The 27,771-nt window shown below is 29.0% G+C and overlaps 1 protein-coding gene across 8 annotated transcripts; it reads right to left on the bottom strand.

The window, feature by feature from the left end:
- Positions 1-7,742: 7,742 nt before the first annotated feature.
- On the bottom strand, positions 7,743-26,871 carry LOC119601178 (glutamyl aminopeptidase-like). Of its 8 annotated transcripts, none has more exons than XM_037951972.1 (12): positions 22,121-22,269; positions 12,266-12,659; positions 11,262-11,841; positions 10,994-11,141; positions 10,480-10,921; positions 10,324-10,421; positions 9,778-10,067; positions 9,570-9,713; positions 9,418-9,503; positions 8,948-9,353; positions 8,602-8,880; positions 7,743-8,539 (listed from the first exon to the last, which is right to left on the bottom strand). In XM_037951972.1, exons 2-12 carry the CDS (start codon positions 12,501-12,503, stop codon positions 8,128-8,130), a joined length of 3,123 nt encoding a protein of 1,040 aa, XP_037807900.1. In that variant the 5' UTR covers positions 12,504-12,659; positions 22,121-22,269; the 3' UTR covers positions 7,743-8,127. The 8 variants fall into 8 exon arrangements, with proteins under 8 accessions (XP_037807900.1, XP_037807865.1, XP_037807883.1 ...); XM_037951937.1 differs by having other exon boundaries at positions 11,262-11,844; positions 22,121-22,268; XM_037951955.1 differs by having other exon boundaries at positions 11,262-11,844; positions 12,266-12,611; positions 22,121-22,232.
- Positions 26,872-27,771: the final 900 nt, after the last annotated feature.

The following is a 27,771-nucleotide window of genomic DNA, read 5'->3' on the forward strand; positions in this document are numbered from 1 at the left end:
GAAATGATCTCAGGACAATAACTTTTGTATTGAAAAATAATAGAAAATGTGTCAATATAACACAAACAGGAAAAGTAAAAGGCCCTTTTAAGTATTTGATTATACCCTATACCACTATAGTGGGGAGGGTATTATGTGTTTGTGCTGATGTTTGTAACACGCAAAAATATTGGTTCTACCTTAAAGTATATCAATCGGCTCAGAACCATTTTCTAAGTCGATTAAATTATGTCCGTCAGTGTATCCATGTAAACCTTGTGCGGACGATACCGGTCACAATTTTGAAGATAATTTGATGAAATCCAAGGGCGAACGCTATTGGAGATGGTTTAATTGTTCAACTATTTCAACTAGGCTTTTGAGCTCATAATTATGATAAATGTTCTTGTATCTCCACAAAAATCGGAAAAACACAGTTTTACGTAAGCCTAAATGATACTTTCAATTTTCGTAATGATCAGGCCTCATTTGACTTTAGGGTACCATATGGTCGACCATACCCGAATATACATTCTTACTTGTTTTTAAATAAAATACAGTGTGACCATTTTGGCATTTTTGCAGCTAGATTTAGCATTTTTTATTTTGATTTAGCTGTAAAATTTTAATTTAGCATTTAGCATTTTATTTAGCATTTTTATAAAATATTTTTAGCATTTTTATCTTTTTTTGCAATTTTAGTATATAAACAAAAAAAAGACAAATTTTTGCAAAAAAGATTTATATTGGAAATAGGTTTAACTGGAAAAAATCAGAATTAAATGTCTACACAAACACAAGCAACAAGAAATATGAGAAATGTAATAATTTACACTGTAATTCAAAATAATGCAAAAAGATTCATGAAGATAAATAACTTAAAATTACGGCAATACAAGTGAATACTTTAAAATGTTGTATTCTAAAATATTTTTCTGGAACCCAATGCTTTTTTAAATTCGAGGTGATAGAAATAATTCAAGAGATTTCATATATTTTTACAAATACGTTCAGTACGCTATTTTACAAACTAATACTTTTTGTTTGCTCATGGAATGAAACATATAATTTTGGAAAAGGCTATGTATGACGGTTAATTAACAAATTTTATTTTTTCCTATACGAAATAAAGAGGTTTTAATTTTATCATCCTTCAGGAGTTCTTGTTAATTTATTGAAAATAAGTATAGAAAAAAATCAATAATATATAATTAAGACTTTCTCATCCAACTTTCTGTTCTTTTTATTTTTACCAAAATTTTGTTGTCACGTTTTTTTTAATTAAAAAAAATACATAAATTTCGAAAATATTATTGACAATTTATTCCAGAATTACAAATTTACGGATTTGAATATATCTCTCAATTCATTTCATACATTCTCATATATATTTTTCCGAAAAAAACTTGGAAGTATGAGTTATAAACCTGACATCTATTTAAAATTATTTCAACGGAATTTTCAATATTTTTGTGACATGAAAACCATTTTTAAAGTGTTTTGAGGAAGACAAATAAAATTGTTTATATAAAAAAAGTAAAACTAGAAATATTATACTTTTCCTTCCGAAAACAGATATAGGTTTTATACCATGAGCAACTAGTGTAATTAATAGAGTTTTAATGTAATTTTTGCATTCAGAAATATTTTAAAGTTAGAGACATTACATATTGCTAAATTTACAAAAATTTTGAAATAATTTTTAGCATTTCTGTTTATCTTAATACCACGGAACTTAATTTACCCTACTCCACTATACTACGTTTGAGTGTACTAATCGGTTAAGAATCATTTTCTGAATCGATTAAGCCATGTAAGTCTGACCGTCTGGTAGAGGTTGAAATTTTCAAAACAATAAGCACGTATGCTTTTTGATCCAATGACAAAACCTTTTAAAAATGGTTAAAGTCCGTCCTTTATTTTAGCTAGCCCCCATACATATACAAATGTATAAAGCCTTTCTCAGAAAATTAGTTTAAATATATCGGAACCAAGGTTCAATTCAACATAAATGCTTTTTTACGAAAAATAAATCAAATTTTATACTCATATGGTCAACCACGGCAGAATATACTTTCTTACTTTTTATAAATTACAATGAATTTCAGTTACAAATTAATATGAATTGTTCATAAAAACACTTAAAAATTTTTAGCATTTTTTTTGGCATTTTAAAATCAATTTAGAATTTTTTCTAGCATTATTTTGGATGGGATTTAGCCGCAACATTTTTTGAGACCTGGTCACACTGATAAAATAACTAATTTTTACAAAAACAAAGAGTTCGGCGTGTCCGAACACACCATACACCCACTATGAGTATATTAAATGGATTTTCAACATTATAGTATTAGCAACTATTTAATAACAGAAGTATACACCGATATCTAACCAGATTTTGTAACGTAAAGAAAGCAATACAATTTTTCAGAATGAATAAAATCAAAAGTTTCACATAAGTCGAATCAGAGATAACTCTAATGAAAAACTTTGATATCTTCAGCAAAAAAATCAATCTTTATGAAAACTTTAAATGATATTATAGCTTCATATGGTTTTTAAAGAAAGGTACAAGTTTACATTTATTCGATTTTTACCAAGACTGATAATTTTTAAAAAATACTTATAACCAAAACATTTACATACATACATACATACTTATTTATATACATATGTATCAGATTTTTAAATTTACTTAAATATCATAATTTGAAAATGTTTTTATTTTCGTTTCCATCCTTAATATGCAGCTGCTGAGATTTAGTATAACAGAAAAAAAAATATTTTAGAAATGAGAAAACTTACACACAAACAACTGTAACATCGATGTACATTGTACATACAAATGTATATAAAAAAGAAACGTGATGAGATTTAATTTAAATATACCCAGCAATTTTTTTACGGTAAACATGTATCTCTTTTACACAACTATTTTCTCAAATAACCCACTTTATGATTAAATCGAGTCTATAGTATATTTTAGGATCATTAGCAATTTAAGTCGATCGACAATTTTATGTTCCTAGGTAATCTAGAGAACCACAAATAATCCATAACAGTGTCAATGTCTATTTGCAAACAAAATGGTGAGTGGTTGGTTATACATATACTAAATTACAAGTTAACTACATATTAACTAAGAGGTAACCTTATGTAAACTTAGTACTTGGGAACAGCCACTCGAACTGCAGGCTTTATTTATAACAGAAATAAATATACCAACCAAAAACATTTAATTCCCAACTATTTTCATCATGTCGTAGTGTAAATGATTGAAACACACCATAAATTATATGAGTATCACTCATTAAATTCCAACATTTACTATAGAAGAGGAAATTTGAGAGGAATTTTAATAAAAATAAAAAATCCACCAAACATTTGGTTAATAATTATCAAATTTGTGTTGACGCAAATAGACCAAATATTTACAAGTACAAAAACATTTAATGAAAATCTACGAAAAAATGTAAAAAAGAAAATCTCTAAATTTATAATAGATCTCTAATATATCATAGATTATAATAGTTGGTTAGCAGGGTTTAGGATTACAAACTGCTGACTCATATAACGATTTAATGTTGCCCATTTGTTATACATATGTCTTTTTAATACTTAATATAATGATTTGTAATATAATATAATAATATAAAAATATAATATAAAACTTTAATATGAAAAAGTGTTTTAAATTCAAATACTCCTGAAAATTTAAAAAATTAAAAATAATATTGATTACCTTTAAATATAAAATATTGAAGCCTTAACATGATTGCATGTATTTAAAGAACTTCCAACGTGCACGCAAAGAGTTCGGTATGAAATCATAAAATATTTCAGAGCAGAATGTTGCTAATCGTTTATAAAAGTCCAACAACAACATAAAGATTTTATAATTGTACAAACTAAGTCTGTCCACTAGTGTTTATGAATGTCTATGAGCTTATGAATCCAACATACGCACATACTAGAAGGACAGAATATGAAGATGGATATCACAATAGCAACCAGATACAACAAGAAAAACCACAGCAGGAAATTAAATTTCAGCAACAGTTTGAAATTTCTTTGATATAATAAAACATGCAAACACAAACAAGCACTCATATTACTTTGTATACATACATTAGGTCCGACCTAGGTCTTGGAGGAAAACAAGGCAAAAATAAATTTATATTGAGACCACCAACAGTTAAACCAAGAAGAAATATATAACTTAAACAAGCAAGTAAGAGGTTTATGTATTATTTGATATTGTATTTTGGAACCAGCCTAATATGCAATTTGAAAAGAATAAACTATATATACATATTTAGAACAGTTAGTATGTGTGTATCTCAAATATTTTGTGTATGAACTTTTCCAAAAGCTCTAACAAAATGTCAGCAGAAAAACCAGCAGGTATCCAGTCAAGCATTTAAATCTAACCACAATTCAATAAAAAGAAGACAAGTATTTCTATCAACATCCAACTATAGATGGATCCTGCTGTGTATGAATATATTGTGCGTGTGTATTTAATCCAGACAAGACAATTTGTACGAATTAAATTTATAAACAATTTGTTAGGCCAATTAGACTGAGTAGGTTATAAAATTCAATACATTAACTAAAACAATTGCATTTGGTACTTATTAGGTAAGTATGTTTTCATCTTTTTAAAATTTTAGTTTATTATCATTTCGTTTTATTCGAAATCAATAATAAAGTCAATTTAGTTTTGCACAGTTAATTTATTTTTATACCCTTCACCTTTGTGAGAAGGGTATATATAAGTTTGTCATTCCGTTTGTAATTTCTATAATATAATTTTCCGACCCTATAAAGTATATATATTCTGGATCCTTATAGATAGCGGAGTCGATTTAGCCATGTCCGTCTGTCTGTCTGTATGTATGTTGAAATCAGTTTTCAGAAGACCCCAGATATCTGCGAGATCCGAATTTTCAATAATTCTATCGGAAATACGGTCGAATAGAACGCTATTTAAAATCAGCCCAATCGGCCCATAAATAACGAAGATATGAGTAAAAATCCGAGACCACCTCTGAAAATTTCATCAAAAATTTACTTTTTTCGTGCATGCTTATACAAAACATTAAACAAACAAAAACAAAACACAGTATCAAACGGTAAATTTTTTTTGTTATTTGTTATTGTAATTCTTGTTTATAAACACAAAGAAAAGAATGAACATCACGTTACGTTTGGCTAGAAACATGAAATTAAATATGTAGAGCCTGGATTAGGCGAGAACACATTAAAGGGCACTTTTTGGTACTTTTTCGTTTTACAAAAGGTACTTTTTGAATTTTCTATAATGTTGAACCTAGAAACATGAAATTAAGTATGTAGAGCCCGGATTAGACCAGAACACATAAAAAATGCGTTTTTGGTACTTTTTCGTTCTACAAAAGGTACTTTTTGAATTTTCTATAATATTGAACCTAGAAACATGAAATTTAGCATGTAGGGCCTTGACTAGGTAAGAACCTATAAAAGGGGACTTTTTGGTACTTTTTCGTTTTACAAAAGCTACTTTTTGAAATTTCTATAATATTGAACTTAGAAATATGAAATTAAGCATGAAGAGCCCGGATTAAGTTAGAACGTATAAAATGGGATACAATTGGTATTTTTTGATTTTTTTGTAATAAAATTCGTACTGACTGTTTTTTAACACATCATGGTGAAGGGTATATAAGATTCGGCACAGCCGAATATAGTACTCTTACTTGTTTATTATTTATATGTTTCTAGGTTTAATATTAAAAATTATTCAAAAATTACTAATTGAAGAAAAAGTACCAAATAATTCACTCCAATAGATTTTCTTTCCATCAGGATATGCATAGAAACCAAAAAGTACCAGCTAAAGAACGAAAAAGTACCAAAAATTCTTTCCTACATATTTTCATTCACTTAGAACTCTAAATGTATAATTTTATGTCTCTAAGTTCAATATTATAGAAAATTCAAAAAGAATGTCCACTTTTATATATTCTCACGTACTCCGGGCTCTACGTGCTTAATATCATGTTTCTAGCTTTAATATTATAGAAAATTCAAAAAGTACCATTTAAAGAACGATAAAGTACCAAAAAGTCCCATTTTATAGGTTTTTCTCAAAAACATGTCTAAAAGAATTGTTGAATAGGATTGCCCAAAGACTAATTCGCAGACAAGTCCCAACTAGTTAATATACTAGCACCTAGTAAAAAAAACATATAAAAGTCATTAGACATAGCCTAGTAAAAATTACTTTAAACGTCTCATTTTATTCCTTTGAACTTTTGTGTTAAATTATTATTAAAAAAAAAAAAATTTAAAATGTTACCAAATAGATCATTGGTGTACCATTGCACTTTTAAACATCGTACTAAATAAAACGACAATTGTAACCAATTTTGCCAACCCTGCAAAGTATGTACTTCATTTCCGTTTTCCTTCCTTATGTAAAACTTCAAATTTTCTTTGTTCTCTTTATTTTCTCTTTCGTTATTCAGTTTTAGCGGAGATTTCGAGGTGCGCGTACGTTTTAGTAATAGTATTGTTTAATTTATAGTGAAAAATGTTCATTACATTTTTTTTAAGTTTTTAAGTTTAATACATAAATCAAGATGCAATTATTAGTGTGTAAAAAAATTTTAATAGAAATATTTCAATTAAAATAAAATTTCATGTTTTTTTATTCGAATCAGAGCAGCCGACTGCGCTGCTAGTGATAAAGTATTTTGTTTAGTCGCATCGTTTGTTGTTTGTGTTTATATGTATGTATAAATAAAAAAATATTGGAAAAGTAAATACATTAATGTTAAGATGATGGCCTGTTTATTATTGTTATATATTTAAAGGAGTGTTTATTTATGTGAAAAAATATATTAAAAAATGAATTCCAAGTTAATGATCCATAATTTAGAAAAATTTGACCATTGCTGTAGTTATGTAAATGGTAAGTGGACTGCAAGCAACTGCATAATTTTAACCCTTTGTTTGTTTTTTAAGTTTGCTTAACTGCATCTGCAGCTAAGACTTCTTGGCCAAATCGAAAGATTATAACGTCAACACCAATTATTCCAGTACGACTGGACAGAATATCAAACTGAGTTATTTTTTGGTTCTCCACCATAATCTAAATTAAAACTTAGGTTAAGTTAACACGAATGCATACGGTCAACACGCACTTCAAAAACCCGTAACTCGGTTCAGTTATTCAACGTCACACACATTTGACCAATGCGGTTTGATACGTAAAACTCTCGAAGGCAGAGCAAAAAGGGCGACTTGATTCCCCTTAAGCGATAATGGCAACCATGCACGACAATCTTCTCCACCCAGAGCTGAATTACGAAAGATTTTTAACCTTTTAATCATAGATATTTTAATAAATCCTACCATTCGTGTAAGCACTTTCAGTTAATGTGCCAAGAGCTTATATTGTTGGAAGGTAGATGTTTTCTTTGAAAATATTTTAATTATGCCTGGCTCATACTAATTTCTTGTCGGCACTTGTTTAGCGAAAATTTTCTTTCAATTAAACTTGTAATTTGAATTCTTAAACCTCAAATCAAATTCCAGATTTGAATATTTTGAATTTTGTTTACTCGGAAAAAAATTGTTAAAGTTATCGGTTTTCGATTATTCAAAGCATTGGCACCTAAAAGCACCTTTTGATAAACTAATAGAATCCTAAACTGTTAATATAAGTATTTTACCCGTTTTAAGATAAATTAAAACACAAAAAAGAAACATTTCTCTCCTTTAATATTATTTATATACAACAATTTTTAATAAATTTATTTTTTCCAATTTCTTCATACAAAATTCGATATCGTAAATCCAATTTTTATAAACATGCAACTAAATAATATAAACCTAAAATAATAAAATATAAATTTAATAGATAAGAAATAATATTACATTAAAAAAATACTATTTAACATTTTAAACCTGAATAATGGATTTAAAAAATACAAAAAAAAAAAATAGAGTCTTATTAATGTTAGGAGATAGATAGATAATATGTATATATGCAGAAGACAAGAGTGTATAATACAGATCGAAATTGAAATAAAACTTTTATAATATACAAAAAAGACACTTTAGTATAATTTTATAATGAAAAGAACAACAATAATGAATTATTTAATTGATGCTATTGGCAGTTGTTGATTCAGTGCTGTCGTCGGTAGCCTTTTGGGATTGTAGCCAATCGCCAACAGGTTTATAATTTTGTTCCAACCATTTAATATTGTTCTTAACATTTTCCAAGGCTTCTTTTCGAGCGGCAGTACCAGCTCCAGCTTCTGGATATTTTGCAAAGAATGCTTCCATTTCTTCAAGTTTTGTTTGTGTGGCAAAACGGGATGTTATGGATGGAATCATGCGTCCCAAGTAACGTTCATTAATGCCAAAACGTTCAACCAAACGTGGCCAATTTTCACGAACATAATCCCACACTAGAGGTTGACCTACGCGGTTTTGAGCAATATATTGCAGGCAGCTAAAGTAATCCTGACTTCTTACATAGCTTTCATTCCAAGCCAAATTAATATAACTGAAATTATAGAAAAAATTTAGTTTTTGTAAAATTAAACGTCCTCCAAATGAGAAATATACCGTTGCAATATCCATGGTTCATTAATAGCTGCTAAAGCTTCCATAAGTTTGACTTTTTCTTGAGCATCTTGTTCAGTCACAAACAAATCAAAGACTTGATTCCAGGTCTCTTCGTTACCAGCAACTTTCATACCATAGTAGTACACCGTAGAACGAATATCAGGATTAGGTCTTACACTTGGATTGGCCAACCACTCGCTAAAACGCTTACCAGCTTCTTCCAAAGCCTCGGAGTTGCCATAACCACAGGCAGCATTCAAAATGGTTACACGTAAAAGACTTGAAACAAAGAAAGGAAAACCATTAAAAATCCTATTTAAATCATTTATCAAAAATAGTAAAATACTTTTGCAAGTGATCATCGCCGACATTCCAAGTCACCGATTCGTAAGCAGTTTTCAATAACTGACGGGCATAGTCCACAAAATCACGATATAAATCGGTAAAGTATAATAAATTCTTAATGGCACTTAGACGCGAGGCAGCTACATTCCATGGTACATAATCCAACTCTTTTTCCAAATATTTACTCAATTCCAAAGCAATGCTGTAGTCCACTTGACCAGCATCAGCCAAAACAAAAGCATCATTTATCAAATGGGCACGATCTGAGACGCTAAAGACACCACGATTTTCGAACAAGGCCTTTGTCAAAGATTGCCACATATCGGTGGGGTAATTAACACGGTAGTAACCCACCTGATCCTTGTTGAATTTAATCCATTCAACGGCGGCAGGAGTTGTAACAGTTACTAAAATATATACAATGAATATTTTTATCTCCAGCATTTATAAATAATAACAAATATCACTTACGCTCATTGTCATTATAATTGAAAATAGCACGTTGAACTTCACTGTTGGCACTGGTGAAATAAGTTATTGGTATGGACCAATGATAACTATAGAAATTTAATAAGAAATTTTTGTTTTTTTAAATTTTCTATAAACTGAATAGTGAAACTCACTTAAATTCGGAATCTTCATAGCTACCATTGTAGTCTTCAGGATTAGCGAAGAATCTCTTCTGTGTCAATTTGTAACTATTTCCAGTACGGGTGACTTCTACAACTGGTAAACCCATTTGTTCAGTCCACGTTTGCATAATTAACCTTGGAAAATATTTGTTATTATTATCAACTTACAACTAATAAAATCTCGACTTAAAATACTTACTTGACATCAAAATCAAAGTTCAATGCTTCCAATTCACTAAGGAAATCATTAGTTTCGGCATTTTGATAGTAGAATCTATTCAAGTAGTTGGTGGTGGCATTGCGGAATTTCTCTGCTCCAACTAAATCTTCTAACATACGAATGATAGAAGCTCCTTTAGAATAAGTAATGGAATCAAAAAGTTCAGTAATTTGATTAGGACTTTCAACAGTTTGTACGATTGGATGGGAAGCTAAAGTGGCATCAAGTTTCATTACACCGTGCAAGTCAGCAATGAGGAATTGATCGAGCTGCGTAAAATATGAAGATTAGTTGAATAATATTTGCAGTAAAGGTAAATAAATTACAAATTTTAACGTTCAAAATGGAAAAATCCTTATAATATAAAGTTATTCTAAAATTGTTTCCAAATTTTTAAAATTTTTAAGAACCTTGGTCTGGAGGTAATTTAGCTTTAATCATATATTTTTAACATTTTAAAGATCTTTAGTCTTAGTCATTATAAAATATAAAAATTTTGATTTTGTTGAAAAAGTAACCACTTACCATTTGCCAATCTGGGTGAACATGATTAACACCCTTATATTCAATATAACTAGCGAAGCCTTCATTCAACCACAAATCGTTCCACCATTTCATTGTAACTATAAAAGAAAACAAAAGATTTTAATAAACAAAATTACAAAAAAGTGATTAACCCACCTAAATTGCCGAACCACATGTGCGCCAATTCATGGGCTACGACTGTGGCAACACGTTGTTGATTAGAACTCGAACTAATAGTTTTGTCATACAATAATGCAGTTTCACGATATGTTACCAACCCCCAGTGCTCCATAGCACCCGAGACAAAGTCAGGAATAGCGGCCATATCAAGTTTAGGCAGTGGATAAGAAATATTAAAGTAATCAATATAAAATTCAGTCACACTGGCACCAACATTAAGAGCATAATCGACTTTGTCAACTTGGGCGGCGGTAGCGAATACACGCATTTCAAAGTCATTCTGACCTTCTAAAGTTCCCTTTACCATTTTCGATTTGTGAGCAAAGTCAGATACAATAAAGCAAGCCAAGTATGTGCTCATGGGTACACTTTCGGCAAAAGTGACCTCGGTAAGACCGCCACCAATATCTTTTTCTTCCTATAAACAGTTGAGAACAACTGATTAGAACACAAAACTTATTTATGTTATCAAAAATAATATATAACCTACCTCAACATTCATGTTTGAAAGTGCATGATAACCGTCCCCAGAAGGTCTTACTACAGTTATGGTAAACATGGCCTTCATAGAAGGCTCATCAAAACATGGGAATGCTTGGCGAGCATAAGTAGGTTCGAATTTTGAAGTTGCTATCCATCTGAAATCGAAATAATAATGATTACGTAAATTCTAAATTAATAAATAGATTGAATTAGTAACGAGTTAAAAAATAAATTCAAATTTGTGCAAGACCTTAAAGCATTTTGTGTGTATGTACCTTTTTTCATTACGTTGCTTGTCGAAATAGGAACTCTGATAAAAACCTACTATACGTTCTACCAATGATCCATTAAAAGCCAATTGCAAAGAATAATTGCCCACTTCCAAGGGTTCAGCAAACTCGGTGACCCAATATTCCAATTGGGGATGTTCAAAAGTCAATGACGGTGTGATTATGCGTGAGGGTTTCTCTTCATTGCCTAATTGCATGACTTCTTTGGTCACCACCGACAAAAATTTCGAATGCACAGGTATGTACGAAATGGGTTTAATTACTTCCAGTCTTATAGTTACATTTCCGCTGAATGTTTTATTTTTCAAATCCGGTTGCAATATCAGATTATAACGCAATGGCCTCAACTCTCTGGGTAAACGGAAAGACAAATGTTGCAAAACCTTTGATGTAGCCATTATGGACGGCGCTATTGTTGTCTTATTAAAAAGAAAGACCGTCGACTTGTGGGGTGACTGTGTTGTTGGCGTCACTGGACGAAATCTTAAAATTGGCTTGGTCGATAAACGCAAAATGTCATTCAACTGTCCCTCCTCTGACACAATCGTATCGTTGTAGGTGAAATCTACTGTTTTATTATAGCAAAAAATCAAATACTTTTAACAATTGATAAGATTTCTTTAGATTAAGATGTGTACTATCAAAATCACACAAAGATTTAAAAATCGAAATAATAAAAACTGAAGATAATCGCTAACAAAAGCAAGGAATAACCGGCTAAAAAAAAAAAACAAAGAAAAAAATCCAATTGGATTCACTCACTACGAAATGATAACATGAAAAGCATGACATTTATAATGGAGATGCCATAGGTAGCAATGTGGCAAATGTGTTGCCATATTGTTAAAAGTAATAAAATGACCGTTAAATTTTAAAATAAAAGAATATTTTTATGTCTATAAATTGTGGAATAATTATATAAAAAATAAATACGAAATCTTTGTATAATTTGTCGGTACATATTAAATTTATCAAATTTGTTGACCCACCTTTATAATTTTGTTCATTAACAATATTTCTACCGACATAGACTAATGCTCCTAATAAGAAAACACACAATACTAAAAGAAATATACAAAATCCCGCTAATGTTAATACCGCATTGCTGGGTTTTTTCGACAAATGATGCGTCTCTTTCATCCGATGATGATGTTCGTCTGTCGATAGTGATGACCTTGGTCTTATGGGTATGGGCATTTTTGGTTGATGCTGTTGAGGCGGGTACATTTTGCTTTCTTTTTTATTGATTTATTATTTTATGTTTTGATTTTTTTAGTATCTAAATATTTTTTGACTTTGGCAACTGTTAAATAATTCTTTACGCACTATAATAGCCTTTTGTTAACATTTATAGAAGATTTAATGTTTCGATATTTAATAATACTATTTAAAGAATGCATATAAAGTGCTAATTATTATTAAAGTGTTAGAAATATAGTTTCTAACAAGACATGCTAAAATATTGTGGGGAATAATACAAATAATCAAGCTGAATTTATGAAAATTTAGGAAGTTGTTTTTTAAGATTCAAGACTTATAGAATGTTCTAAAGAATTTTTCTAATGACCGATCATAGTTGCACATACATATGTACATATTTCCATCATTCTTTAACTTTCTATTAAAAATTCCAACTTTCATTGAAAATATGTAGTTAGAATAGGCATTTTGCCGTACAATTTGTTGAAAATAAGTGAATTTTTAGTTTACCAACGACAGTAATTAATTTTGAATATCTCTAATATTGAGTTAATAACAAAACGTTTGATAAATAAAAGCTATTTTTTAACAAATTGTTTTTTATGTAAAACATTTAATCAGACAATATTGTACTCATTGTATGTTGTTGACATTTGTTGTACTCGTACGAGTATTGTATTTGTATATACAATAAATAAAACAACCATGTAATTTAATTTGTTTTATCACTAATATGCGAACCAAACAAAAAGATTGAAAAAATAAATACAAATATTTTAATAAATCGAAGCACAACAGACTTAAATAATTTGCTTCCGGCGTCAAATAAATTGGTATATAATTTTGTTATTGTTAAAATAAAGTAAAATCCAACAACAACAACAAAACTAAATTTGCTATAACATTCTAGCACCATGTTAATGGTTCAAACGCTTTGACTGATTTGTCTACATGCTCCAGCCAACAAACGCATCTGTTAAAACATTCATAGATATTTTACGAGTGAGTATCCAGCATTATAGGCGGAATGAATTAATGATTTAGACTCTGAATTAGGTTTCATCTTTTGATGAAGAAAATTTATTACTTTATGCATTTATTTTCTTCTTTATTTTATGTTTATGATTACTTTTATACATATATTTATTTCTCTTCACTCATCATGTAAATAAACTATTGAAAATAATATTAAAATATAAAATACATCGCATTTGTTTATAATGTTTAAGTTGTATCAAAACTTGTTTGAATTATGGCCAAGTTAAGTTGATTTGTAATATGTCTGACAGTCGTTGTCGTCATTTTCAATTCACTTTCTATATTAGTGAAATACTTTACCGCAAGTAAATGAATTCATACATGTTATGTACTTGTATTTGTTATTTTACATGTAAATGTTAGTGTAACAAGTATTTAAACACATTAGAGGTGGTAACGGTGGCTTTTGCATTACTAACGTTCGAGGTGGAGTTGTATGAAACTCAACCAAGGTTGTTGGCACGATGTCGAAGTTAACCCTCTTTTCAAAATAAAGTATTTTTTTATTTTTTGCAATATTATTGTTTATATTATTAATTTAACACTATACATTTTTTGTTATTCATTCAAGTTTGTTATAGTTTGATTTTTGAAAAATTTAAATAAATAGTAGAAATATGTAAAAGTATCATCATATTCGATAAAAAAAATAATTCCGATAAATCATTGAAATACATTTTTTAAATGACCCTTAATTCCCTGCAGCAACTGACAATCCTGATTTCACTGCAAACTTTTCGAAATGGGTCTTAAAAATTCCGAGATATTTATAATATTTCTGGTTCGCAAAACGACTTTTAGAACTTTATAAGGGGCAGAGTATAAATTCCAAAATAATCTGAAAAAATCTGAAATCGACCAAACCTAATATAATATGCCTCTCAAACCTACTTAAAGTCATTTTTTGATCATTTGGTAGGAGACTGTGGTTCGTATAAAACTTGTTTATGTCGAAGTTCGTCGCTATACTTAAAACAGTTATGACTGTTAAAACCGTTTTCTTGTTTAGAGGCTATGCGAAAACGTAGACCGATATTACCAACCTATTTAGAATATTTGTGTAAAGTTTCAATCCTCAAGCTCTTTCCGTTCGGATCCTATAGTGTTTTCAACAGACAGACAAACGGACGGACATGGCTAGATCGTCTTAGAATTTAATGAAGACCAGGAATATATAAACTTTTGTGGGTCGATGACCAATATCTTGAGGTGTTATAAACGGAATGGCAAAAACAATATACACCCCATCGATTCAGAGCTATTCCTAGTACATGAGATTCTCAAAAAGGCAGTACAATTCAAATTAATACTGAAATTTATCTCTAAATAACAAAATCTACCCACAACACTCCCATATGGTTAAATAGCCAACAGTTTCAATAAATGTTTAGTATTGTTTAAAGAAAAAACAACCACATATTTATATGACTACTTTTATATTTAATTTGTATAATTTTCTTTTTTTTCTCAAAGTGAAAATTAGGAAATGAAAAACTAAACAATTAATTTGTTAATAAGTTGGTTTATCATGGCGTATGAATTACGAATAAATATTTGCGTAGTTTAAAAATAGTGTTTATTTTAATTAAAAAAACAAACTAGAAAAACTAGTTAATTAAATGTTAATGCATGTATTTGCACTATTTGCAATACCATAAAAATAAAAACTACATATTTTATTTCTCAACATCTAACCAATTAAAATGTCAAATCATAGTTCAATCATATTAATGCATTTATACGTATGTATGTGAATAGGATTGAATTGGAAAATTCATTGCTATTGTTCACTTGTTTCTTCCATACAAACGGGACCACCCTAATGTACATACTTTTGCAAATCTTTTATTAATTGCCAAATAGATTAACTCCCTAAAACATGTTAAATAGTTTTTATTTATGAAACCATTTTGAAATCAATACGTAGTTATTTGTTAACATTTAAACTATTTTGTAAGTACAAATAGCCAGAAGTTATTCGGGCGGTTTAATATTTAAATAAAACAAAACTAATTAGACTTAATCACTTTGGCTAATGAGGTAACCATATACATACATACATACATACATATTTTCATGTGTAAATAGAAAAAACTATTATGAGTGTGAATATGTAGATGCTGCAATAAAGTGCAACTGGGTAAACCACGTCGTAAAATAATAAACAGCAACATCATCGTTGCCATCGCCAGCAACATCGAAGCAACAACACAATCATCATTACTATGATCATAAAATGTAATGCAATCGATTAAAATATGTACAAATGAGAGAGCAAAAGAGCGAACGTGTTAGTGAGTATTTTAAATAAATGTATTTGTGTCATTATAATCATTATTATTAAAGTTTTGCACTTTAAAATAATTGATAAACAAAGTATAAGTTGGCTTAGCAATATTATTCAGTTATGACTAAACCCATCATGATCATCATCATCATAACAATGATGATTATCTTTTATTCTGAACTATCATATTTGCAATCGCATACGGTTTTCATACATATTGTATTATTATTCAGTTTCAAATATTATTTGGATTTTTTCTCATTTTTGATTATAATTTTGTTGCCATTGTTATACATACTTATAGATGCATTCATTCAGTCAGTCATTCATTCGTACGTGTAGGTTGCGTCATGTCACTCAAAGTGTCAGTATAATCTTCAATCTTCCTATAACAAAAACACATTCATATTACATTCAAACAAACATACATACAGTAATTTGAATGTGCATTCATGCAACAACATGTGTGTTTAAAATGAGTAGAATGTATAACAATCAATTATGACAGTTGGTGGAGGCATGTAAAAAATTAAAAGTTTACAAATGCATCATGGTTATTTTTACAAAAAGCTAATTTGTAATAATTTAGCAAAATTTTATTTATTTTATTAGTTTATTTTATTTACTTGTTATTATTTATCTACGGAAATTAAATTGTATTGACATGGTTTCAAAATAACACTTACATACATACTCGACTTAGATATTAGCACATAAATCATTTAGCTGGTGTATTCAGAGGACTGGTATTTTATAACCATATCATTCATACGCTGATGTGATCGAACTTGTGAGTATGCATGATATATAACTCTTTAATTGAACATGAATAAATTAAATTATCTGCTAAAGATGCACGTATTTATATATGTCATTCATACCTATTAAATCTTTACCAATTTTCTTCAGTGTTATAGTTTAAACTACTATTTAATAGTTCAATTCATCTGTTATAAAAGTTAAACAGTTATCTGACAGACATTGAATTTTCAATGAATTTAACTAATTTTAGAAAGAATTTCAATGTTTTCCTATTACTATTTATCTAAAAAATGTCAGCAACTTTTTGATAAATGCTTTCAGCTAAATAAAGTAGAACAAATAAGTATTATTTTCTATAACATGCAAAACAAGTCAAAAACAATATTGTACGAAAATTCATGATTTTTAAAAAAGGCAAAATACCAGATTTTTTTAAATTTATATATGAATGTCAATATATTTTTAAGTTTAACGTTCTTAAATAATGACTAAAATACATACATATGGGCAATTTCATTTCAGTGACCCAACTTTAAAAATCGATGTCTTCCGATTTGGATTAAATTTGCACCATTTCATTCCACATTACAAATATCGAAATATCGCTATTAAAAGGGATAGAACTTAAATATGAATATTTCTAAATTTCAAGTTCAAATACTCAACTTAAACTTGTTTTTATCTAAATGTAAAGGAACTTTATAAAATGTAAACTTATCTTAAAATGAACTTAAATTCCTCTAATTGAACTTATTTATCACTTACAGACATAACCGTTTAAATGCACAAGTCATTACAATTAAAATTAATTATGGATCAAAAAGTCTGTACTTGTGTTTAAAAACAAAAAAAATGCAGGTCAGTTACTTATTTAAATGAAAGGCGTAAATGTAATTTATCTTTAGTTACACAAGCACAGTAGGGCGGTGCATGTGAATTCAAATAATCAAAAAAAGTAAATATGGGAAATTTTAGAAAAGCCTTACTAACTTACGCCCGTTTTTACAGCAAAAAAAGCCTAAAGATTATATTTTTTTAATTTTTATTTTACTAATTATAAGATAAGATAACAATAGAAATTAATATACTTACTAATTCTCAGTTTAACATAAAACGGACTTAAACTACTTTCTCGTAAATGCAGTTCAATTAATATTGTTGAATAAATTTACATTAATTCAAATCAAATTAAAATGCAAATTTTGCAAAAATTTCAAAAGAAGAAACTATTTATAAATATTTGCAAATCGATTCAAAGTCATTTTAAAATTATCATTTAACAAATTCCTTTATAACAATAACTAATGTAAATTAACTCAACAAGACCTTAAGATAATAAAAGTGTTTTAAACTAAAGTATGTAAATATTCAACACATACGCCCTTCATACCCTGACACACTGACACATTTTTATAATTCTTCACTTTAACTGGCGGCAAATGGGAATTTTTCTTTTACCGAAAAAAATAATCTAAGCATTGAATTAAGTAGCAGTCTGCCCAGCTGGAAAACACCTCAGTTTTTAAATGTTTTAACTCGTATTTAACAAATACAAAATTAGTGTTTAGCATGAAAAAAGTTTTTTAAGCGTCTATTAGTTTATACGCACACATTTGGCTGTTTGCTAGAGCTTCTTATTTGTCCAAAAAAAAAAATAAAGCATATTAAATTCATGTTGCGCATGCGCACGTGCAAAGAATTTTAAATTTTGAACAAAATTTGTATGCGTAGTACGATTAAAAACAAATCCATAAATGCAATCTTTTGGCTGCAGTTAAATAAATAAAACTGTCAAGGTGTGAGTAATTGATTATTTTGGCTAAACAAAAAAATGTATTCCCAACACTTAGCAAGACGAAAGAGAACAAAAAAACGCACTATAGTAGGCAGCTATAAATTCTGCAGCTTTTTAGTCTCATATTCATATGGCAAAACCGTTTAATAAACCAAAAATAAGCCATTGATAACTTTATGATTACAAGGATTAGCCTTTAACAAAACCTTAATTTTTTTACTTAAATATTCTACTATTTTTGAAAATGCTTTCCTTCTATTTGTTTATATTTAAAAAAAGACTATTATTTTACATTCATCACATTTAACTTAATCGATTTTTAATTCTTAATTGTTTCTTTTGTTTTTATTATTATAATAATGTTTTTATTATAATAATAATCTTTTACTTTGTAATATTTAAAATAATTATTATTTAAACAGTAAATAAAAAAAACAGAAAGTTTGTAAGAAAATACCAAATAAAAAAAATACATACATATATTAAAAAAATGTCAATGAGCCAAATACATAAACAACAAAATTCACTGACATTCTATCGTATTTTTTTTTTTCTTCTTTTTTTATAAAATGTCTGTGAACAACAAACTAGTCGTCTGTTGTTGTGCCAGCAAAGATCGTTTGCTCATATCAAAACAATGCTAGAAATTTAAGCAACAAGACAAGTCAGAAAAAAATCACTAAATAAAACTTGCAAAGAAGAATATAAAAGTACGAGTGAGTTTTTATAAAACCGGTAATAAATATGTACATGGAGCAATTACTTGGACAAGTTGCATGGTTAAGGTACGTGTTCGTTTGTCTGCCTCTCAAAGTGTAGAAAGTACTCTAACCCGTATTTTGAGTCACAACAAGTCGAAGTAAGAAAAAACACCACATGACTATAGGAAAAGTATAGAACCCACATTCACAGACATATGCATAATGTTCGATTCAATTGAAACGTTCATTGTAAAGTGCGTATTATTTAGTACAACCAATGTTTTTTTGCCTCCAGTCAGTCCATGCAACCTAAATATAAATTACAATAAAAATGCATTTAAAATACAAAGTTAAATGACATTAATCATATCAATGAATGAAGAAAACAACTTATAAAATTGACAAAAACAAAAAAAAAACAGAAAAAAGAAAAGTTTTAACACCACAATGAAATTGAAACCAAACAGAAACATGTTGTAGTGTGCCGCATTGGAACATGACGAATTTTGAATACCCTTTACCTTTGAATTAAACGAGGATGTTGCAAACCAAGTACATACATACATAAATATTTTCTGAAATATTTTAATAAAACCATGTTATTTAATCAAATATGTACGTATTTAGTTAAATATGACGTAAATCCTATATATGACGTAAACCCCTATTTTGGGGTATAATTGAGTACATGATCCATGAAGGTAGACTAGGACTTTAAATGGTAGCATTGGATAAAAATAAAATACAAATACAACGACGGAGAAAGCTGTCTGTCTGTATCCATTGAACATTGTGTCCATGTGGACAAAATGGGAGCACTAGCAATAGTATGCGTGGCACTTCTCATAGAATAGTATCACCTCCCACATAAGAAAAATATTAAATCAGTATATCTGAGAAAATATAACAGAAACCTTAATATTTACGGAATATATTATCGTCCGATATTCAGAAACTTAGTTTCCTGGAGATAATTCCTAAGAATTTTCCAATCAGTGTTCGAATATATCATTCCCAAGATATTTGGACCTAATTTCGGTGAAATCCTGACAATGTCAAAGAAAGTGCTCCAGACTTTCACTAGCATCCATGCTCTACATTTATCTGAATCCGCACGTTCAACTTTTTATAGCTGTGTCCGTAATCCTGTGTGGCCTTATGAGTTTCTCTCATCCGTATTTTTAATTCTGCTCTCGTTGCGTCAAATGGTTTTGGGTTCGTAAGGTTAACTATCTTTGCCTGGTATGCGATCAGGCACGTACGATTATTGTGTATAGCCTTCCAATGTGTCCATTATGCATTGACAAGACGTATCCTATAACCGCTTTTGTCCAATTCGGCTAAAGTTGTGAGCAGTTCGGCTCAGAGCTACATTTCTCAATATTTGCATGGACAACATTGAAATGCATATGAAAAATTTGTGGGAAATACTTGGACTAGCAATAGGGAGCGTGGGACCTCCCATATGAATTAAATACAAAAATTCGTATATCTAAAAATCTATAGGAGGTAGAATCCTCAAATTTTGCACGAACTACTTTGACATCCATGTGAATATTTGGCAAAATTGGTGGATTAGTAACATGGACATGTCGCTTCCCATATGAATTAATAGAGCCTAATATCCATAAATACGAAAATTATTACTCTCGTTGACTCAAGTATCAACAAATGTTATAAATAAATAGTATTGGAAAAATGTATTTTTCATTACTTTCCGCTACCGTTTCAAAAGCGTTAATTAAGGTTTTTAGTGTGGTAATTACAGTTTTACTCTTCATATTGCAAAATACTGCAAAACTTTTTAAAGGAAAATATAGCTTAAATACTGTATATTTCATTTCCATCTTAACCCTTTAAAGTAGAAGTTAAATTTGCGAACCTTGCGTCCAAAAACGTTTCTTCTTTATTAGTTAATTTTAGTTTAGTGACCATAATATTTTTAATTTGCTTGTAATAATGTCAAAAAGATTGACTTCCTGCTGTAGGGTGTATTAATCGTATTAACATTATTTTTAAATGTCTATTGATCGTTTGGCTTTCAAGTGTACAAGTAAGCGATAGTAAATACAAGATATGGTTGAATAAACATCATCTTTTAAACCAAAATAACAATAAACCAATAAACCATAAACAATACAAATACAAATACACACGAATGGAGAACACAAAGCCGAGTACAAAAAAAAATACCAAAGAATCTAAACAAATAAAATAAGCAGTCATTAAGGTGTTGATGAACTAAAAGACGCTTTATTCTCACTACACCGCCCCCCAATTTGTAGTTGCGATTAAGAATCATTGTGCCATTATTTGGCGTGCCTCTATTCAATTCTTACTAATCGCATAAAATTTGTAGGTCTGTCGTTCGCCAGTAGTCAATTGAGGTTAAATATTTATTTTATTTTATTTCATTTAATTTAATTTATATATTTAATACTTGAAGTAGTTAACAGTAACTTTAAAATGCTTTTGATTTATTTGAAAAAAAAACCTGTTCCATGAAATTTAGGCCATATTCGGATGGCAAATGAATAAAGTTTGTTGTTGTTGTTGGTTGGTTGTTTTTGCTAGAGTAAATAATAATAAAAACAAATGAAAACAAAAAACATAAATGTTTTAAAGAAGAACAAGACCAAGATGAGACAAAAGTTTGTAAATTCATTCATTCTCATTCATCTCTTTAAATTTGTATAATTTTAAGGTTAGAAAAGATGACATTTTTCTTTTCATATTTTCCACTTTTCTATTTATTGATTTCACTTTCTTTTCTTTTAAATTCAAATATTTATAAATATGTATGTAAGTATGTATGCATGCATAACAAATCTTTAAGTTGTATGAACTTTTCCTATGACCACTATCACTATTTGTTTAATTCAAAATGATTATTTGTTTGACCACAATATTTTAAAATTTTCTCATATTGAATAGATTTAATTGGAAAAATGCTTTCATTTGTTAATATAACGAAATTAATGACAAGTTAAATTATTTGCATTTTTCTTTTTTTTATAATTATTATTTTTTTTTTAACAATTGACAATCACTATTATTGTACCGATTTTTTTTTTTGCAAAAAGGAACCGTTAGTTTTTTTATCTTTTGTAATTTTTCTCTTTTTCGTTCAAATTTCTGTCCGCTTTTGACCAACGTTCACTCTCGACTAAATTTAAGTTTTGATTTCAATACTTCATGAAGACTTAGTAAGTCAAACACACTTTTTTCAATTCCAATACACGCTTTCATTTGTTTTTGCTTTTTTATGCGCTGTGTTATACAAAGAGTTGTTTGTGTTTTTGTTATTATTGTTGTTGTAGTGTTGTTATTGTCATGATGTTGTATCGAGTACAAGTTTCGATGTTTGTGATCTTTGCAGATCATTGCTTTATAATGAGACCGGCTTTTCAGTTTTGGAGCTCAAATATTAAAGCCAGCTTATGAAGAAATGTGAGAGTACGTGATACGAGATAAACATTGTAATGCGCGTGTTTAGTTTGTTACGATTGTACAATTTTTTGGCCGTTTTGAGTTTTTTTGGAGATGGTTTAAATAAATGGTTTTGGTAAAAAACTGCATATAATTTGTTATCAAAATATAAAATGCGATTTGAAAAATAAACTTATTTTGAACGCAAAATATTATCTCAAAACTAATTACATATGTATTATGTTTGTAGTTCCTACGTCGCTATTGGAGGGTATTATGAGTTTTTAAAAAAATATTTTTTTATACCCTACACCATTTTCGTGGGAAGGGTTTGTGCTGATGTTTGTAACGCACAATAATATTGGTCCTTAAAGTATACCAATCGGATTAGAATCATTTTCTGAGTCGATTTAGCTATGTCCGTCCGTCCATGTAAACCTTGTAACCAAACTACACGTCGCAATTTTGAAGATAATTCAATGAAATTTGGTACATGATCTTCTATTGCCCCAGGGACGAAGCCTATTGAAAATGGTTAAGATCGGTTCATTATTTCACCTGCTTAATCCATTTACATTAAGCGCTGCTTAATCCTTTACAAAAAAAGTATATTTTGGTCTCTTGGTTTCGACTCTTTAACATTTTATTCCCCTGTGCAATTCAATAAAATATCGCAAATGCTCTTTTTTAGTACTAAAAACCAAGCCTGTAAAACCAACTTCCGGGAATTATTTTAATTTTTAATTTTCTAAAGTAAAATCGTTCGTATAGATCAGTCTATATTTCAAAATTGGCCTGAATCGAGATACTAAATTACATCACGAATAACTTTATTTCCTAAATTAATGATCGTTTCATAATTGTCCAGAGCTTCAATAGAAGACAAGACAAAAAAGTTCGGTATAGGGTATCATATAGATGGACTTATTGTTTATGTGTATAAAGATATTATTGCTCTCGATCCAGGTGCATGGGTGATCCATATACATATGTATATTGCTATAAACGTATTATACTTAAAGATCTTGTACTTATGCCAGTCTATTGTTAAGGCTGATTGTCTTTGTTTAGACTCGTGCGGCTAATTTTGAGTATGGGTCAATGTTTTTATATGTTTCGTGATAAGAATTCAGTATTTTTGCTGTAAATTAAATGTACCAATTTTTATTAAAAGTCGGCTATTAAATTTAGCATTTTTTGTTTTTAGGGCAAACAGATGGGTATATTTAGAACGCCAATGAAAAAATAGATAAGTATTTAGTAATACGCAAAAATTGTTATCATTGTTATTGGTTGTTTATAGGTAAAGATTCAGAAATCACAACGTTTCATCTAGTGAGGAATAATCCATTGAATTTAGGTTTTACCATTTGTATTATCATTTAATTTAATTAATTTCTATACATTACACAAAATGCTTTATCATGCACAATAGAAATAAAAATATTTAGATTCCACTTACCTGTCTTTATTGTCAGCACTTACATATGAACTGGAATAAAAGCCCACAAGACCATCTAACTGACAACTATAACTTATGGAAACAGTGTACGGAGTCGATGTATATAGTATTTCTTCCAATTCAATAAACAGCATTTCACGTTCAACATCCAAATAGAATTTCTTAACTCGTATGCGCAAACGAGCCATCATATTCAAAATACTCACTGAATTTATTTCCAAATCCTTCGCATGCAACACGATCAAATTGGTTTCCTTGTCAATTTCAATTTGAATCGATACAGTACCTTCACAGGTTTTGGCATTTAGTTCAGGATGAATGTAAAGTTTATATTTTATGGGACGGATGTCATTGGGAAGACGATAAATTATCTAAATAAAGCAAATTCCAAATAATTTTACAACATGAAGTAATAAAATTTACGACAAAAGTTTGGCGGTTATAACACAAAGTAATAAAATGGTAGCAAGCAATCAGTTAATATTTAATTGGAATAATATAATTATTAAGTTTATTCGGTAAAATAGATAAAACAAATTCAAAAATAGTTTAAACACAATTATAAACATTACGATGTTGGTGGCAAAGAAACTGCCATGGAAGCTGTCAATTTGTTGGAACCATTTGCAACCATTGATTGTATATATAATTCTAAAATTTCCATTTTATCTTTTGATTCCTTTAAATCGGCCGACATACTGGCATTTTCCACAGCCAATATGACAATGACCACAATTAAAATGGTCGTTAATAAACCAAAAAATACTGCAAAACCTTTGGCGGTACATTTTTCTAAAAGTTAAGAGAAATTAAATTGTTTAATTTTGTCAATATCTAACAATTATATTTACTATTTACCTTTCAATAAGTTTAAGAAATGAACCATTTTACTAAAACTACAATTTAGCTAGTATGTACCTTTAATTACCAACACAAATTTGTGATTGAGACCAAATAATGTTTTGGACATTTTCTTCAAAGCGAACATTATCAGACCGTTAAACGAAAAGTTAAACTTAACGAAACTTTCTAAAGTCTAATCATATCGTTATATGTAGATATAATTCAATTTAACAAAAACAATAATTATCACAATTATGATACGATATTTGTTGATAAGTTGGCATGTAATAAAGTTTCATATACCGCTTCATCACTCATATAAATTTTTTTTTTTTTTTTTTGGTATTTTCCTTTATTATCCATAATAAAGAAATTATTATATTTTGTATCTGTTTTTATGGGAATTTAATTTTTAAAACTATTATTAATAGTAACACTTCTTTATTGACCTAATATCACACCATTAAATTGTCATGATTCATTTAAAGAGTTAAGCTTAGATGCTAAAGATGTTAAGTCTATTTATATACATTTCCCTATTTTTATTTAAATTTTTGAACTAAGCGTATTTCTAAATGTATTCCACATTTTATAGAGCTCACTAAGGGAAGAAACATTTTTTAATATAATTTCTCTTTTAGAGGCTCAACTACAAGAATATTAAGGATACTTTCTAAGGATTTATTGAAAATGTATATATTTTATATGAAAATTTTAGATAAAATCTACGAAAAATTGCACTGTTTTGATAGAAGTAAGGTTTGAGTCCGGAAAGTATCTAGGACCTTCAACAAAAACAAAACGTTACAGTTTACGTTTATAATAAGAAATCGCTCTCACACTAAAAATAATACATATTTATAATCTACGCCAATAGTGGTGAGGGTATTATGCGTTTGTGCACCCAAAAATATTGGTCCTACACCCACCTTAAAGTATACCAATCGGCTCAAAATCACTTTCGTTGAGTCGATTTAGTTATGTCCAATCGTCTGTCTGTGCACCCATGTGCGCACTCTGCAGGTCAAGATAATTCAAGATAATTAGATGAAATTTTTACCAAACGAAGCCTATTGAAAATGGTTAAAATCGGTCCATTGTTTCATATTTCCCCCATACAACCGTACCGCCCGAATAGGGGTTTTGAGCTCACAAATATGTTAAATGTTTTTGAATCACTCCAAAACTCAGTTTTATATAAGTCTTAATGATACTGCTGACTTTTTGGAATGATAGGGCCTCATTTGACCTTATCCCCCCATAAATAACTGATGTAGACGTAAATCACTCTACCAAAATTAATAAGGATAGGACCATATTAAAAAATGAAATTAAATACTTTATTATTAAAAAAATAATCAAAATTTGTAACATAATCACTGATGTAAGGTATATGGTCGGCAATGCCCGACTATAAATTCTTACTTGTTTTTAAATAGATAAAACTATCTGAATGGTACTCTAAGTATTTAAAAACCGAATTTTGAATAATACATTTCCGTACAAAAAGTCTTATCAAGTTGTGTAAAGGATATCAAAAATACAACAGCCAAACTTTTTCATGTATAAAAAGAATAGATAGATAACATTAATATTAACTCACCTCTTCGGGATTAGGAAGATCTGTTGGCAAAGTAGGAAATGTTGGATTATTTGGCACAGTCATTGTAGGCCAAGGGAATTCCGTGGATGGGCTAGAAGAAGATCCTCCTCCACCTGGTGTGCTGTTGGTAGTTGGATCTGTTACATCAGAAGTAGATGATGGTGATTGTTCAGTCGATGGCGGAGAACCGGTTGTGGACGATGGTGTAATAGGTGATGTAGCACTAGTTGTACCGGTTGTCAAAGTTGAAATTGTATCCAATTTATCTAGGGCATCCTGTAAATCATTTTCCAAATTTGATTTTTCAACAGCCAAAACAATTGTAGATACACAAAATGCTGTAGTAGCTAATGCGAAAAATATCGCTAATCCTTTTGCTGTTAACGCTACGAATTGCAAGAAATAATATTAATTTTTGAACAATTTCACAACCATTTAATTTTAAAAACTCACTTAACATTTTTTAGTTTAAAAAGAAAAATAAAATAAACTTTTTGAAAACGTTTTGACGATTTGAAACTAAATCGCCAACTGTTGGTGAAATTACAATGTCACTTAACAATTGAACTTAATATCTTTTTGTTTTCAATTTTATCATAGAACACAACACGCTTCACATATGACAATACAAGCGCATATATAAAATTTATAATCAATTTTACTGATATTATCGTATTTTTATCACTTGGACTTGCTTAAAATATATGCAATTACTTTATGGTCTTTTATTGGTATCAGAGTTAAAAATGCCTCAAATCATTATTATAGCTTTGTAGACATTGTAAATTATCCAAATCGACAATTAATTGCCACCATTTGTAAAATAAAAATAAAAAATAAATAAAACAGTAATCGAGTAAGCAATATTTAAGACATAATAAAGATAATAAAGACACCAAAAATAATTATTTTTAATAACAAATATTTAATCAACATTTTCAAAACAACTAATAAAAATTTTTCCCCAAGAATTATTTATTGAAATTTATCTAAATGAATCGAAAGCTTTGCACTAGAAATGTTACTACAACATATCAAAATATTTTTACGAATTGAGACCTTAAAAAAATTGGATTTACGCGCAAAAAAAGACATATGGATACAAGGAAAGAAACGAAGAAAAACGTGCTGAATTTTTGAAAATTGGAAATTTTGGAATATTGAATGTGTTAGCAAATGAAATGTATTCATCAAGATTTTCTCCAGACTCAACACCACAAATTTTCACTACATTTTTAAACTGTTCTTTAAACTTTTCAATACGTTTTGTACAACGACCAGAAATTTGCTAATTTCCGGTTTCCCTGGTTATTAATAATGGATTTTCCGCTACTTGCATAATAAATTTATTGCATTTACATGTTCAATTTAATAT

The sequence above is a fragment of the Lucilia sericata genome, unplaced genomic scaffold, assembly GCF_015586225.1.
Source record: "Lucilia sericata isolate MDLA Ls3-8-SP2 unplaced genomic scaffold, ASM1558622v1 Contig000005F_arrow, whole genome shotgun sequence".
Taxonomy (NCBI): domain Eukaryota; kingdom Metazoa; phylum Arthropoda; class Insecta; order Diptera; family Calliphoridae; genus Lucilia; species Lucilia sericata.